Source organism: Prionailurus bengalensis, chromosome B4 (genome assembly GCF_016509475.1).
Source record: "Prionailurus bengalensis isolate Pbe53 chromosome B4, Fcat_Pben_1.1_paternal_pri, whole genome shotgun sequence".
In the NCBI taxonomy this organism is placed as follows: domain Eukaryota; kingdom Metazoa; phylum Chordata; class Mammalia; order Carnivora; family Felidae; genus Prionailurus; species Prionailurus bengalensis.
In genome coordinates, this window is record NC_057358.1 from 11,713,941 (window position 1) to 11,729,678 (window position 15,738).

Genomic DNA, 15,738 nt, shown 5'->3' on the forward strand with positions numbered 1-15,738 from the left:
GATTTCCATGGTACCACACTGTCCTCCTTTGCTTCCTACCTCTCTGTCTGGTCCTTTGCTGACTCTGCTTTATCTGGATGTCTGTATTCCCAGTGCTCAGACATCCTTCTCTTATCCAACTGCAGTCTCTCCGGGGTTGGTCACATCTAGCCTCTTGGCTTTGGGGACCATCTCCGTGCTGATGACTTGTTAATCTTAAACTCTAGCCTTGATCTTTTCCCCCGAACTTCAGATGTGTATCCACGGCTACCTGCTTGACATCTTCCTCCAAAAGGCACCTCAGATTTGTACTCAAGGCGTCACATGTTGTACTCAAGGCTCTAGGTCCGAGCTATCCAATGTGGTAGGGCCATGTGGCTATTTACATTAACTAAAGTTAAATGTAAAAGGCAGTTCTTCAAGTGTGCTAGCAATATTTCAAATGCACAATAGCCTCCTGAAACTAGTGGCTACCATATTGGATATTGCAGGGAAAGAGCCTTCCATCATTGTGGGAAGATCTAGTGGTCATTGCTGCCCTAGTTGTTCTTACCCTTCCAAACCTTTTCTTTCACCAGGGTCCCCCATTTCAAATAATGGCAGTACCATCTAGATGTTCCTCAAGTCAAAAATCTAGGAGGCATTCTTTTTTTTTTAAATTTTTTAAACATTTATTTGTTTTTGAGAGAGACAGACGAGTGCGAGCTAGGGAGGGGCAGAGAGAGGGGGAGATACAGATCCGAAGTAGGCTCCAGGCTCTGAGCTGTCAGCAAAGGGCCTGATGTTGGGACTTGAACTCACAAACTGTGAGATCAAGACCTGAGCCAAAGTCGGCTGCTTAACCAGTTGAGCCACCCAGGCACCCCTAGGAGGCATTCTTGATCCATCTCCTTCCTGCATGCCCCACGTCAACCTCATCAGTGAGTCTTGTCTACTGTGTTTCCAGAACATACCCCACGTGTGTCCACTTCTGTCCATTTCCAATGTTCCCCAGGCTGAGCCACCGTCCTCTCTCATCTGGACGCTTGCAGCAGCTCCTCAGTGATCTGCCAGCTCTACTCTTACCTCTACAACCCATTGTCCACATAGCAGCTGGAGTGATCATTAAAAAATATAGGTTCACCTCTCCCTCAACGGAAAAGCTTCTAATGATTTCTTACTAAACCTAGAATAAACACACCCCATTTGAACATTAGTTTGAATGGTGCCTTAGTCCATTTGGGCTGCCATTACAAAGTACCATAGACAGGTGGCTTATAAATAACAGAAACTTATGTCTCACCATTTGTGAGCCTGGAAGACCCAGATCGGAGAGCCAGCATGGTCCGGTGCTAGTGAGAACCCTATTCCAGATTGTAGACTGCCAGCTTCTTGTTGGATCCTCACATGGCAGAGATAGGGCAAGCTACCTCTCTGGGGCTCCCTTATAAGGGCACCAATCCCATTTGTGTGGGCTCCACCCTCATAGCCTAATTATCTCCCACAGGCCCCACCCCCCAAATACCATCACATTGGGTATTGGATTTCAACATGTGAATTGAGGAGAGGAGGGGCACCAGCATTCAATCCATAACACATGGCCCCACATGATCTGGGCCTTCCTCTATCTCAATCATTCTACCCATTGCCCACCAGATTCTGGTCTCTGCTGCACTGCTGACCTCCATTTTGGTCCCCAAATATTGTAAGACCTTTCCTGTCCTAGGATCTTAGGACTGGCTCAGAAGCTCTTTGCTCTTTGCCCAGAAGCTCTTCCCCTACATGGTCACTTGGCCGGCTGTTTCCTGCTGTCCATGCTGGAGCCCACTCACAAGTGTCTACACCGCTCATCTCAGGCTGCTTTCAGTTCTCTGCACACCATTATGGACTCTGTGAATGGTTAATATTTGTTTAGTTGTTGATTTATTTATTTTTCTTTCTCTTCTTCCCCCGCTGGAATATAACAGTCCAAGATACTGGGGACTCAAGTGGAATGAGACATGCTTTGCCCTCTCAGAATACAAAAAACTAAAAATGATTTGTAATTATCTTTTATCTTTTTTGAAATGTGAGCAGGTGCTTTGAGTTAAAACAGATGAATTATTTTCTCTTGAAAACTTGAACATGCTAATAATTTCTTAAGAAATCCTTTTGTCCTTTTCTCATGAGTAATGCAAAAGTAGAATTTCTTTATCAGGGTCTCAGCAAATGAGTTTCCCATACAAAATTAAAATGCCTCCAATTGTTTCTTATCTATGGTTTTGGCTATTACTACACTTTCCCTGGCCTGCCTTGAGGGGGAGCCAGCTGGGAACCAAAGGGGCTAGTTGGAAACAGAGGAAGATGATTCCAAGGAATCCCTGAGGCCCCTTGGAAAACAATGGAAGTTGTTGCCTGGGTGGGTGGGAAATCAGTGCACACTGCAGAACCGGGCCAACATGGACTTCGAGGATGGGTTTGCTCTTGTGAGCACAGCACAACATGGATTTGGAGGATGGTGGCAGGAAGCCTGCTGGACTGAGAATCTAGAAGCAGATCTTCGTTGGAAGACAGTATGCACGCCTTAGGAAGGACCCTTGTCCCAAGATGCCCCTCACCCCACACCCACATCCACAGATGGTAACTCCCTCAGTAGCATCCCTTTCAGAAGTGGGTTACCTTAGATCCCAGGCAGCTAAGAATTTGCTGTCTTCCCGTGCAGCCCTTCCAGGTCCACTGCTTGGTTTTCAGAATCCTTTATGGTTTGACTTCATCCTCACCAGTTGCATTTTCTAGATAAGTGAGGCTTCTTCACGGACATGGTTCCTTCCTGCCTCTACCCTTTTCTTCCGCCTGCCAGGCCCTTGCTCTTGACTCCGGGTCTCTCCTGTCTGCCCTGCCTCCAGGAATCCTTTTTTCTGCAGTGCAGACAACATTGTGCTGGCCTCAGGAGGCAGAAGGGAAGTTAGGACCTGTTCTGCAGGCCACCTCCTGTGATCACGGATCTCTCCCCTCCGCAATGTCCTGTGGTCATCCAGCCAGGGTCGGGGCTTGGCAAGTCCTTGCTCGCTAGTGGTCTGACTTGTCAACCTGGGCTTCTGTAGCTGCCCAGATACAGACTAACACTGCTGCCAAGTGCTGGGCTTATCGGAGGTGCTCAGTCAACACTTCTTTCACTGACTGTATTCCCTGGAAGATACTTAGTTCACCAAAGACTCCTTTCATGATAATTCAAGTTACTGGGCTCTTCCTGCCCCCTGGGCTTTTCTCCACTGGACTAAATATCACCCCTTCTTTAAGACAGCTCAGATTCTCCTCTTTCTGCCCTGCCCCTGGGCCCTTCTACATGTCTTTCTGTGGTTTTCCAAAGCACCTTCATTGCCCCCTACCCCACAACGTCGGAAATGTCTACACTGTGCTTTACTTGTCTGTGTACCTTAGTCCCCACCCCACCCCGGGCCACACTGCCCTCTGTGCCCCTTGGAAACAGGGGCAACATATCATCTGGTTTGATGCAAGATTATGTGATGATTTGGTGAATAAACAAAGCATAGAATGCAAATACAGTAGAAGAAACTGTCCCCCCACCCCCGCCCATTAATTTTGAAAACAATTTGAAGGGAATCTAATTCAGAGATCCCCCACATGGTTATGGGATACCCTTTATATTCCCCAGTCTTTAGTTTGCTAGGGATGCTATAACAAAAATGCCACAGACTAGGGGGCTTAAACAGCAAAAACCAATTTTCTTACACTTTTGGAGGCTGGGAGCCTGAGATCAGGGTCTTGGCAGCTTCGGTTTTTCCAGAGGCCTCTCTCCTTGGCTTACAGCCACCTTCTTACCATGTGTCCTCATGGTCTTGTCACTGTGTGCTCATATTCTGTGCTCTCTCTCTCTCATAAGGACACCAGTCATATTGGAACCATATGACCTTATTTAACTTTTATCTCTTTAAAGACCCCATCTCCAAGTACAGTCACCTCTGAGATATATACTGGGGATTAGGACTTGCACATCTGAAGTTGGGCTGTGGAATACAAGCCAGTCCATAACACCCTGACATTGAGAAGGCAAAACGGCCAGAATCAAAGGCTAATGGCACCTAAGGAGTTACACTGATCCGGTCCGTGAAGGTGGAGAGGCATGTGTTTGTGTTTTGGAATTTTCTGAACAGACTGAGCCAGGAAGATATTGGGAAACTGAATTCTATGAAAAAAAAGATGTTTTTATTATTAGAGTAGGATTTGTCGAAAGAGGAAATACAGAGAAAAGAGGTTGCATGAAATAAACCCTTAATCTTCCCAGAGTGGCTGGGAGACTGCCCCCAGGAGCAGGATGTGTGGGTACCAAAGCCAAGGGAAGCGGTGAGGATTAAGAGCGCAGGCCCAGGAGCCGGACGGCTGCCCTGTGTGGGAGGAGGGAAATCCCAGGCACCGCCAAGCCGGGACTTAATTGAGGAAAGGGCCGGGAAGATAGGCCTTTCTTTCTCCAGGCTGGGTGAAAAAACACACACATCTGCCATCTGGACCTTGGGGTCTCACAGTCGAAAAATGCTTCACTTCTGGCCTCACCCAATTACAGCCTGCTTGTTTCAAGACTGTCTTCTCCTTAGGACTAAATGTGAATGGGGGAGATGGTTCTGGAGAAACACATTTATAACCAGCCTTGCTCTGGGGCACACAAAGGCCATCTTGCTTTGTAACCATGGCCCTGGCTCTTTTCCACGGTCACTGCCTAGTTATGTGACAGTCTTTGGGAATTTCAAGGCATATTAGCTATAACACTGCTTTTTAATGATCCTAGCATTACTGTGAAGATTTCTCGGACCCCTCGTTAAAATTAACAGCACAGCCCTATACTGTTTGGCTTTTGAGAGGGAGAAAAGTTTTCCTTGACCCTGGTAGGGTCCCTGGCCAGCTCTGTAGATGAACCTGACAAAGACAGATGAGCGGGAGGAAAGCCAACACCCATTAATGAACTTTTGCAGGTACTTGACATCCTTCACCCGGGGGAGTGATCAGAGCCTGAAGCCTTTGTAACCTTTTACACAAACAGTATTTGTGAAGATTTGACAAGAACAAAGGAGTTTGGGCCGGGGGCAGTAAATGGTAGAGAGACTTGGGAGAAGTTGAATGAGGATTGTTGCCATATTCCTCTGGTGCAGTCTGTGGGCTGATAGAGTATGTCTCCAGTAAAAGGAGAACTTATTTCTTGCCTTTAGACCAAAAAGGGGGAACTTTTTCCTACATCTCCTGCTTAATTGCTCTCAGCTCAGAATATATTTTATGGCAAGGAGGCATGTTTTGGGGTGACATATTCTGGTTTCCTTCAGCCTTCTTCATATTTTATTATACCTAACTTGTAGAGGAATAGGTTTTTGGAGCCCATGTGTCAGCATTAGCACAAGTGCCGTCTTTTAACAAACGTGTAGATATTGTTATAAGATAAGAAAACATTTTAAATTATAATTAGCAGTGAATTTTAAAACAACGGGATAACATCTGTGGAAACGACATGGAGAAGTTCAAGTGCATGGAAAGAACAGCGCAGTCTACCCGGTACTAACAATAGAGCATGATACGCTGACCAGGTCCCGTTGCTGTATGGGTGTGTGCACCACAGTGGAATCAGAACTTGCAGTGTACTTGATCCAGCGACTTTGAAATTGTTTCTTGACAATGAATTTTTAATGTGAGGAGATTCGCATTACTTAAAATTTTGCAAATAACCTGAATTTTGTTGAGGCTGTGACATCAAAATATTTCGTATTTGCGTATTTAAAATTCACATGCAGTGATAGCCATACAATGTGATAAGCGAGGAAGATCAGAGACTGAGCAAACCCAAGTTCCACGCAAAGGCAGGTTGCTGTAAATTAATGTCAAAATTTATGGGGTGCCTGGGTGGCTCAGTCGGTTCAGTGTAAGACTCTTGATTTCAGCTCAGGTTGTGATCTCACGGTTCATGAAATCAAGAAATCGAGACCCACGTCAGGCTCCATGCTGACAGCATGGAACCTGCTTGGGGTTCTCTGTCTCTCTGTGTCTCCTCTCTGCCTCTCTCTCTCTCTCTCAAAATAAATAAATAAACCTTAAAATACTAAAAATTAATTAATGTCAAAGTTTAAATTGAGAAGAGTAGAGATTTTTTAATGATCTCTGTCCTCTCCCTTAATCTTGAATAGCCAGTCTCTTTCTACATGGACATCCCCCAGTGAACCTCTCTCCCAGAGCCACCATTAATTAATTTTACTTGTGGATCTGTCATGATGGTTCTCCTCCCTTTCCCCAGTCACCTGACTGCTCCCCTTCTAACTCCATTCTGATGCCTGGCAGGCTGTCATTGGCGAACTCCATTTCTAACATGGAGCTTTAACCCTTGCACTTGGGAAACTTGCCGGAGAAGGGTTTTGATTCAAGAAAGCAGCCTGTCAGCTCAGCAGCCCGTCAACCCACCTCCTCATGATCCGGGGGCCTGAAAATGAGACACCCCCCCTTGCCACTCTTCCAAACTTATTTCCCCATCAGCAAGTCTGGGATTCTGGTTGTTCACAAATGGCTTTCGAAATAAGCAGGTGTCTTAGCTCAGGCTGCCATAACAAAATACTGGAAACAGGGCAGCGTAAATGACAGACATGTATTTCTCACAGTTCTGGAGTCTGACATATCCAAGCTCAAGGTGCCAACTGATGTGGTTCCTTTTAAGGACTCTCTTCCTGACTTGCAGATGGCCTTCTCCTTGCTGTGTCCTCACATGGCAGAGAGAGGGGGGGTGGGAGAACAGAGGAGGGAGAGAGGGAGAGAGGGATAAGAGGGGAGAGAACTGGACTGGGCTTTCTGATTTCTCTTCTCATAACAACGCTGATCCCTTCATGGGGACCCCACTCTCGTGACCTCATCTAAACTAAATACCTGCCGGGGTGCCTGGGTGGCTCAGTCAGTTAAGCGTCCGACTTTGGCTCAGGTCATGATCTCGTGGTTCGTGAGTTTGAGCCCTGCATCAGGCTCTGTGCTGACAGCTCAGAGCCTGGAGCCTGCTTCGGATTCTGTGTCTCCCTCTCTGTCTGCCCCTCCCATACTCATTCTCTGTCTCTCTCTGTCTCAAAAATAAATAAACATTAAAAAACATTTAAACTAAATACCTGCCAAAGGCCCCCGTCTTCAAATACCATCACACTGGGGGGTAGGGCTTTGACATATGAATATGGGGGGTGGGGTGGGCATAAACATTCAGTCTGTAACAGTAGCCATTCGAAGTGTATGCTTAAGGAGATTTTTGAAGAGTATAAAGCGATTTGCAAGTTTTAAGGCATTTTTATGAGTATTGTTATGTTTTGGCAAGTGTTTAGACTTCTCTCCTGTGCCTTGGTTTCTAAGGAAACCAAATACTTTCTGAGCAGTGTTCAGAGCGATGAAACCCTGGTGCCGTTTGAACTTTCAGAAGTGAAATAGCAAATGTGCGGAGCATTGAGGCTGTGACAGTACATGCTATAGCTAGACCTTACCCTTCAACTCTGATGCTTCCATTCTTACTGCATGGCTGCCCTATCAGGGTACAAGTATTTGATTCAATAGCCTCTGTTAATACCTTACTTATCACATTGGAGAAAAGAGGACTTTGAGAGAATGGGAAGCAGGAAAGATCAGTTTTGAAGGAGGGAATCTGGTAAAGGTGGGTCATAGGGTAACAAGGGCGGGAGGCAGGGGTAGAGGAAGGGGTGTGCATTCTTGCCTGAGGTCTTCTGGTAGCCTGCAGAGCAGAGGGTGTGAGCAGAACCAGTGGTAAGAAAGCACTGGAACACTCAGAAGGGGAGCCATTATTGGAAGGTGGGCCAATGGTGGAGAATGAGGAGGGGCACGATCAAAACAGACCTTTCCTTCTTCACAGCTGCTGCTGCCTTGATTGGCACCTGTGGTTCATGGTAGGTGGCACATAGTGGGCACCCAGTAAATCTTAAATGAATGCTCGAACAGATCATCACCTGAAGTGAATGCCTCCAGGTGAATGTGCACAGGTTCCCCCTTGCCCTGGCAGCTGGGCGTCTTCCAGAGTACATCCTCAAGGTCTCCAGAGTTCTTCCACTGAAACTCATTGCATGAAGGGTCTAGAAACACGAAGACTGGGGAGAGCTTGATGTATAGCTGCTAAGATGGGATGTCTTGGGATTTTGGTTTCCTTAAGGATGGACCATTTGGACAACCCGGTCATCAAAAGGTAGTTTCTCCCCTGATGTTTCCATTTCTTTTCACTCTTTGAATTGCTTCTTATTTCTCCTGAGCATCTTTCCTTTTCTTATTTCAATTGCTGTTTGCTTTGGAAACGAGACATTATCCAAGCACAACATCGCTTAGAATGACTCTAGGTAATGGGAGAGACTCGAACACCTAGGCCTTTTATAGCCACAATTGGTTTTCTTTGTTGGCTTTTTAAAAGGAAGGTTTTGATGGATCAGATATTGCACATTAATTGTCATGAATTGCAGAAAATGAGTCCTAGCTTCATGTGTTTGTGTATGTGTGGGTGTGTTACTGCTAGGGCATGGCTTATACTACATCTCTTAAAGCTGAAAGAGTGGTTTGTGAAACTGTTTTATGAGTTTAATATTTCAAATAAGTCTTCATTTTGTTTTTGGAAATTCTGTTTCTTTTTATAAAAGAGAATAGTATTAATATATCTCTTGAAGCTAATATTCAAGATGGCTTAATTATCTGAAAGAAGCACTGTTTTTCTTAGAGAAGTATATGTTCTAAGAATTTGAAGGCTGAAGTGTTCAATTGTTCCTATTCAGAATTGTACGATTCTGTCACTTTGTTAAACCCAGAGCAGCATTAACTATCAGAGCTGAAGGGGGCTATAAGGGTCGCCCTCCAGGGCATTTTGACTTTTGACAACCTAGGCAATAAATAATAAACACGAAGAAAACGTTAAGTGCAATGTGAAACTCAAAGCAAATTAGAATTAAATATTGTCACCAAAAAAACCAGTGCAGATGATGTAATGGGGTGTCATTCTTCTTTCTTTTTTTTTTGTAAATGACAATTAGCTTTCAGGTTCTGAAAGCCAGTGTTGGATATGGTTGACTAAGTTAACCCCCTTATTTTACAGATAAAAAGACTGAGGTCCAAAGATTCAAGGAATGCCCATGCCTTCAGCATATTAGGGGCGGAACTTGGTCATCCTGTTGGCTGTTTACTGCTTTGCCCACAACACTGCCCCCCATACCCCCATCCTTCCAGACCTTTAAGGATATTCTCTTATGCAAAGGAGGCATCCTATCCATCATCCCCCTACATCTGATGATGCCAATATTCTGGAAGGTTATTCTGACTTTACATTGTCATAGCAGGATGGATGCAAAGACCAGAAGACTTCTCAGGCCGGGCTAGTCCATGGGTCCTGGTTTATTTTTATTCTCTTTATTTCATTCTGGATGCTTATACCATCATGAAATAGAAACACTCCCCTGGTATAGCTTCTGGGGCATAGATGGGGCAAAACCTAAATCTGAAAATGAATATTTTTGGAAGCCAATTTGGTTCTTCTGTCATATTGACATCTCTTAATGATGGCTTTCCCTGAACAATTCAACAGGTCCTCTCAAACTTCTTATTTCTTTTCTTTTTTTTTTTTTTTAAAACAACAACAGCGTATCCGGTGGAGAGCTGTTTGATCGGATAGTGGAGAAAGGATTTTACACAGAGAAAGATGCCAGCACCCTCATCCGCCAGGTCTTGGATGCCGTCTACTATCTCCATAGAATGGGCATTGTCCACAGGGACCTCAAGGTAAGGCGGTCGCCTAGCAACATCCTCCAGCAGCTCTTCTACCCACAGTACACCTGTCCAAGGGGATTGGCTCCAGAAGATGGCTGAGGTTGCCTTGATGGAGATATGGGTGGAATGAATGGGAGGCATTTGTGTTGTTAGTTGTCAGGGCCATTGGGAGCCAGAGGTAGCTTGAAAGATGATGAGGGGCTGGCCACCATTTGGGAGATTTTATAACTGCTATGCAGCCAAAGGGCCACAGGGAGTTAGGTTGTGTATTGCTTCAAGCCCACCTGAAAGGTAATTTTGTTCAAGACACAGAGGCCATGATAACCCTTCTCCCAATACAGTTTTTCACAGTGTTCTCCCAGTTCTGGCCCCATTTCAGCACAGTACACTGTGTGAAAGAAAGGGAGCAAGTAAGTGGAGGGCATAACACGAGAAAGGAAATGGAAGGTTATTGGGAAAGATGGGTTAAACGACCTACAATCACAGCCATCCCCCAGCGTCCTGTAGGTCACAGGCTTACCTGTTCTTTTTTTTTTTTTTTTTGTATAAAAGATTATTTTAACGTTTATTTATTTTAGAGAGAGATAGAACAGAGGAGGGGCAGAGAGTGGGGAGGGAACAGAGGATCTGAAGTGGCCTCTATGCTGATAGCAGAGAGCCCGATGCAGGCCTCAAACTCACAAACTGGGAGATCATGACCTTAGCCAAAGTTGGATGCTTAACCCACCGAGCCACCCAGGCGCCCCAGTCTTACTTGTCCTTGAGGTGTTGGCATACTGACCCTTCACCCAATAGCACTGAAGGACCTGGGCCTTACTTGGGCATCTTGGCATCACATCCCTCCCTGGATCAGTATAGATACCAAAGGGCAGATATCCAACATATGCTATCAAGAGTAGATATCGAACACATTGATTTGAGGAACAGCAAAAGGCAACATTGTTCACCAAGGCTGTAATGTGGCTTCATTTGACAGCAGACACAGGTCCAGGCCCCAGGGCTCCCTGCACCTGTCAAGATAGAAACTCCACCCCAGCCCACATACCTGCTGCTCATATCAAAAACACAGGGATTATAATGTACTGAAACCATGCTATGCGTGACTATGTGAAATCTAAATCAATTCAAAGAACAAACCATAAACATTTGTTAAAACAGAATTTCGGCATCTGCCCGTTATCTAGAACTGGGTGTGAAGGTATAACATGGTGTAGCTTTTCTCTTCATAAGGTCTCACTGTAAAGTTTTCTCTTCTCTATATTATTTTCCAGCAACCAGAATAGTGGCTCCCAAATGTTAGCCTGCATCAGAATTGCCTGGAGGGCCATTGCTTGCCCCACCCCAGAGGTTCCGATTCTATAGGTCTGCAGTGGGCCTGGGAATGTGCATTTCTAAGGGATTTCTAGGTGATCCTGATGTTGCCCTGGGATTACTCGTGGAGAACTTCTGGACAAGGGTGTTTGTGAATGTCAATGGGGTCCTTATAGACTTTGCCCTTTGCAGGCTTCTTGATGGCTGAAATGGCTGTGGGCACAAATTAGCTAATCTTCAGGACCCAGAGGTCCTTTCCCGGGCTAAGTAAGGGCTCACTAAGCCCACTTGACGCCTCTGTGCCTGCTCTGCTCTCTTGTGCCCTCACCAAATGCCGATTCTCTGCTTCCAGAACACAGGAGGCAGGTCTCTGAACAAGTTAGTGCGATGACCACAGAGGTGTGATGCGATGCGCTGGCTGTGTGTACTTGATAGAAATAATTCTCACGCAGATGACATTCCTAGAGGGGCCATGTTATGCATGACTGTGTTTATTCCCCTTCGAAAGGCAGATGGGCTGTGCAGGAGTTATAGCTGTCTACGCCCACATGGCGCTTTCAGAGAAGTGCTTGTAGCTCCCAGCTGGTGCAGCTGTGAGAACGCCAGGCTTGTCCCCGCAGAGAGAACATTGCCATGTTAGGACTGTTCGTCATTGCTTTTCAGAGGCACAAGGGAGTTTGACCTACGTGGCAGGAGTTGGGGTTGAGATAGTAAATTTTCACAAATATCTTAGAAAATGAAAACAAACTGAATGATCCAGGTCAGAGCAATAGAGAACATGATCAGATTAATATAAGATTAGGTCGAGTCTGAGATACCGCCATGCTCCTGCGAATACACCTCCACCTCCCTCCAGCAAGGCACTCTTGTGTCATCTTGCCCCAGGAAGCTACTAGAGATAATGAGAGACAGACAGGAAGTGCCCACTAACTGACCCCTCAGATTAGGACAGGGCTTCTCAGCTCCTGCAGTGTGTCCTTTGCCGCGGAGGGCTGTTCTATGCATTGTTGGATGTGTAGCCACATCCCTGACTGCTACCCACTAGATGCCCATAGACTCCTGCAGGTGTGACAACCAAAGACATTGCCAAATGTCCCCCTGGGATGCCAAATTGCCCCCAGTTGAGAATCACTGGATTAGGAGGGTGACTATGTATAATATAAACTTTATAGGAAGTGTTGATTCAGATCTTTTAAAAGCCTGTTGGGGCACCTGGGTGGCTCAGTTGGTTAAGCGTCCAACTTCAGCTTAGGTCATGATCTCACAGTTCTGGAGATTGAGCCCCACCCATGTCAGGCTCTGTGCTGACAGCTCAGAAGCTGGAGCCTGGTTCAGATTCTGTGTTCCTCTCTCTCTCTGCTCCTTCCCCGCTTGCACTCTGTCTCTCTGTCTCTCTCAAAAATGAATAAACATTAAAAAAAATTTTTTTAATTAAAGATAGTTATGTGAACTTTTTTAAAAGTTTATTTATTTTGAGAGAGAGAGAGCACAGCAAGGGAGGGTCAGAGAGAGGGGAAGGGAGAGAGAGAATCCCAAGCAGGCTCTGCACCGTCAGCATGGAGTCTGATGTGGAGCTTGAATTTATGAACCTTGAGATCATGACCTGAGCCAAAACCAAGAGTCAGATACTTAACCAACTGAGTCGCCCAGGTGCCCCTCTTATTATGCGAACTGTTAATGGGTTGGTGTTGACCTTCCAATTCCAGTATTGTCCATCAGTTGTCTTGCAACGATGTCACAAAATAAAGAATAATATTTTTTCAGGTGAGTCCTGGGCCTCTTGGGACCTCAGGCAGAATTGTGAGATGCCCTCTGTGCCTCCCTCCTGACCAAGCATTCCTACTGCCAGCTGGGGGCCTCCATCTGGATTGCCCTTGAGCCTGTCTTCTCTCCCACTTTCCTGTTGCCTGACTCCCCTCAAGAAAAGCCCTGCTGCCTTGACTGAGCCTTGAGATGGTTGTAGACAAGTATCTATCTAAGTTGTGAATGACCAGCCGATTTAACCCTCCTTGGTAATTGACCCAAAGGAGGGGTATTTGATTCCATGCAGTCTCTTGCCTAGATGCAACCTCGTTTAAGAGCATGAGATCATTGGGACAGGAAGATTAAAAGTCAGAAACTTAAGGAGCGTCTGGGTGGCCCAGTTAGCTAAGCATCCGATTCTTGATTTGGGTTCGGGTCATGATCTCATGGTTCATGAGAGGAGTCCCATGCTGACATTGTGGAGGCTGCTTGGGTTCTCTCTCTCCCTTTCTCTCTACCCCACCTCCCACTCACATGCACATGCACACACGTGTGTGTGCTCTTCCTCTCTCAAAATAAATAAACTTGAAAAAAAAAATCAGAAACTTAAGAAAAGTCCTCTCTGCCCGCATGATCAGATCCTTACTGTTCATCAAAGGATGATCTCAACATTCAGACAAATCATGAACCACAGGCACCTTTTGATTAGATTATTTTGGCCTGCTTTTTAAGCATTATTCTTATTTTGATTATTGATTGGGCCATTTTATTCTCTTTTCAAACTCATTGAAAGCACCTTCAGGTGTGCATTTGATTTTCTTCTAATCTCATGTTTCATCCACAGGATCGACGTCACTGTGAATGTAAAGTGTCATTCCTTTTTGTGTTATGATTTTAGGAGAAGGGTAGTATTTTTTTTTTCTTTTGGGTTCTGTTAAAGTTATTTTGACACTTGTTAAGGCAAGACTTTATTTAAGACTACTGCAAGAAGGGTATCACAATAGGGGAGAGAATTGGGTTCAACTCCAAAATCATCAAGGGCATGTGAGGACTTCTAGCCATTGACCAGAATGAGGGTTGTGGATAGAAACCTACTAAGAGGGGATATCAAGGATGGAGGGATCCTTCCTAAAGCCTGGCCAAGAACTTAGACATTGGCACTCTCTCTCCATTGACCAGGTTCTCTTCCTTCTGACCTGGTTCCATCCCTGGGCTCTGTCCTTAGTGCACTGGCTCTGCCCATGTAGTCCAGGCTGACCAAGAATCCTACTGAGCCAGGGCACCTGGGTGGCTCAGTGGGTTGAGCATCTGACTTCAGCTCAGGTCATGATCTCTCAGTTAGTGAGTTCAAGCCCCATATTGGGCTAACTGCTGTCAGCACAGAGCCCACTTCACATCTTCTGTCTCTGCTCTCTGCCTGTCCCCGCTTGCACTTTCTCAAAAATAAATATTAAAAAAAAAAAAAGAATCCCACTGAGCCACTTTGGTGAACATCCCCCACCCTTGATATCTGATCAAATTCTTTATCTTCCACCTTTCATATCTGCCCACCCTGGCCTGCCTTCAGCAAGGATCCTCTGAAATTGGCATAGCCAGGATCCCCCCACCCTTGACATTCCCTCTTAGTAATTTTCTTTTTTTTTTTTAATTTTTGTAAAATGTTTATTTTATTTTTAAGAGAGACCGAGTATGAGTGGGAGAGGGGCAGAGAGAGAGACAGAGACACAGGATCTGAAGCAGGCTCCAGACTCTGAGCTGTCAGCACAGGGCTTGAACTCCCAAACCGTGAGATCATGACCTGAGCTGAAGTTGGCGCTTAACCCACTGAGCCACCCAGGCGCCCCACCTCTTAGTAATTTTCTGTTCACTGACCCTCACCCTGATCCTGGGCTATAAATCTCCACGTTTCCTTGTTGTATTAGGTCTTGAGTCCACTCTTCCTCTCCTACTGCAGAATCCCATTCAGTGGTCCCCCCCACCGAATAAAGTCTTCCTTACTATCTTTACCAAGTGTGTGAATACATTTTCTTTAACAACATCCAAGGTGGAAGGTAAAGAGCTTGGCCAGATATCAAGAGTGAGGGGTTCTCTCTATTCTGACTTACAGGTTTCTTGCTAAGACTGGACTTTGCAGCCCCAGCAAGACAGGAGGGACACAGAAGGCCAAAATCGAGGCCTAGAAGAGGGCTCAGGGGAGCCCGACTATAGTTAGGTCAAGGTGGGGCAGGGGGATGGGTCTTGAACACTTCTCAGAATGTCCTCACAGAAATGGCTACAGCTCAGAATTGCCCCGTGAATTCTAAAATCCAGAAGTTCCAGGCCCATCTCAAATCTAAATAGCCCTCGCCACCAGATGAGAGAATGAGAGAAGAGTTGGTAAAATTCAATAACTCAGAAACCAAAGATCCACCGCAAACCACTGACAAGAGACACTCTTGCTTCAGTCACTCTTGGGGATGGGAGGAGGGCCAGACAGGAAACTGTGGGGAAGTGGCTTGCCCAGTTCAGATTCCTCCTGGTGTGGTATGTGTGTGTATGTGTGTATTTATTTATTTATTTTGGGGGACAGAGAGAGAGAGAGAGAGAGAGAGTGGGGAAGGGGCAGAGAGAGACAGAGATAGAATCCCAAACAGACCCCACTGTCAGCACAGAGCCCCATGCAGGACTCCATCCCACTGACCCTGAGATCATGACCTGAGCCGAAGTCAAGAGTTAGATGCTTAACCAACTGAGCCACCCCCCAGGTGCCCCCTGTTGTGTTTCTTTTAAGGTTGAACGTAAATCAGAGAAGTGATTGCTTCTTCACTGGGCAAATCTTTGGAATTTCCTGAGTCGAGGGAAAGGAGTGGTGTCCGTGCTCAACATTGTGTCTCTCAGGGACAGCATCATTAATTGAGGCAGTCTTTCTGTGGTCAGGCTCTGCCTGGGCAGGACAGGTGCAGCCCTGAGGCTGGGACATCTCCCTTGGTCTCC

General features: G+C 45.9%; 1 protein-coding gene across 2 annotated transcripts in view; it reads left to right on the forward strand.

The window, feature by feature from the left end:
- CAMK1D (calcium/calmodulin dependent protein kinase ID) overlaps positions 1–15,738 on the forward strand; it is a 435,052-nt gene that overhangs the window by 361,098 nt on the left and 58,216 nt on the right. For both annotated transcript variants that reach the window (XM_043564752.1, XM_043564753.1), the window contains exon 4: positions 9,585–9,723. In XM_043564752.1, coding sequence (XP_043420687.1) covers positions 9,585–9,723 — 139 coding nt within the window. The remainder of the gene's footprint in view (positions 1–9,584; positions 9,724–15,738) is intronic.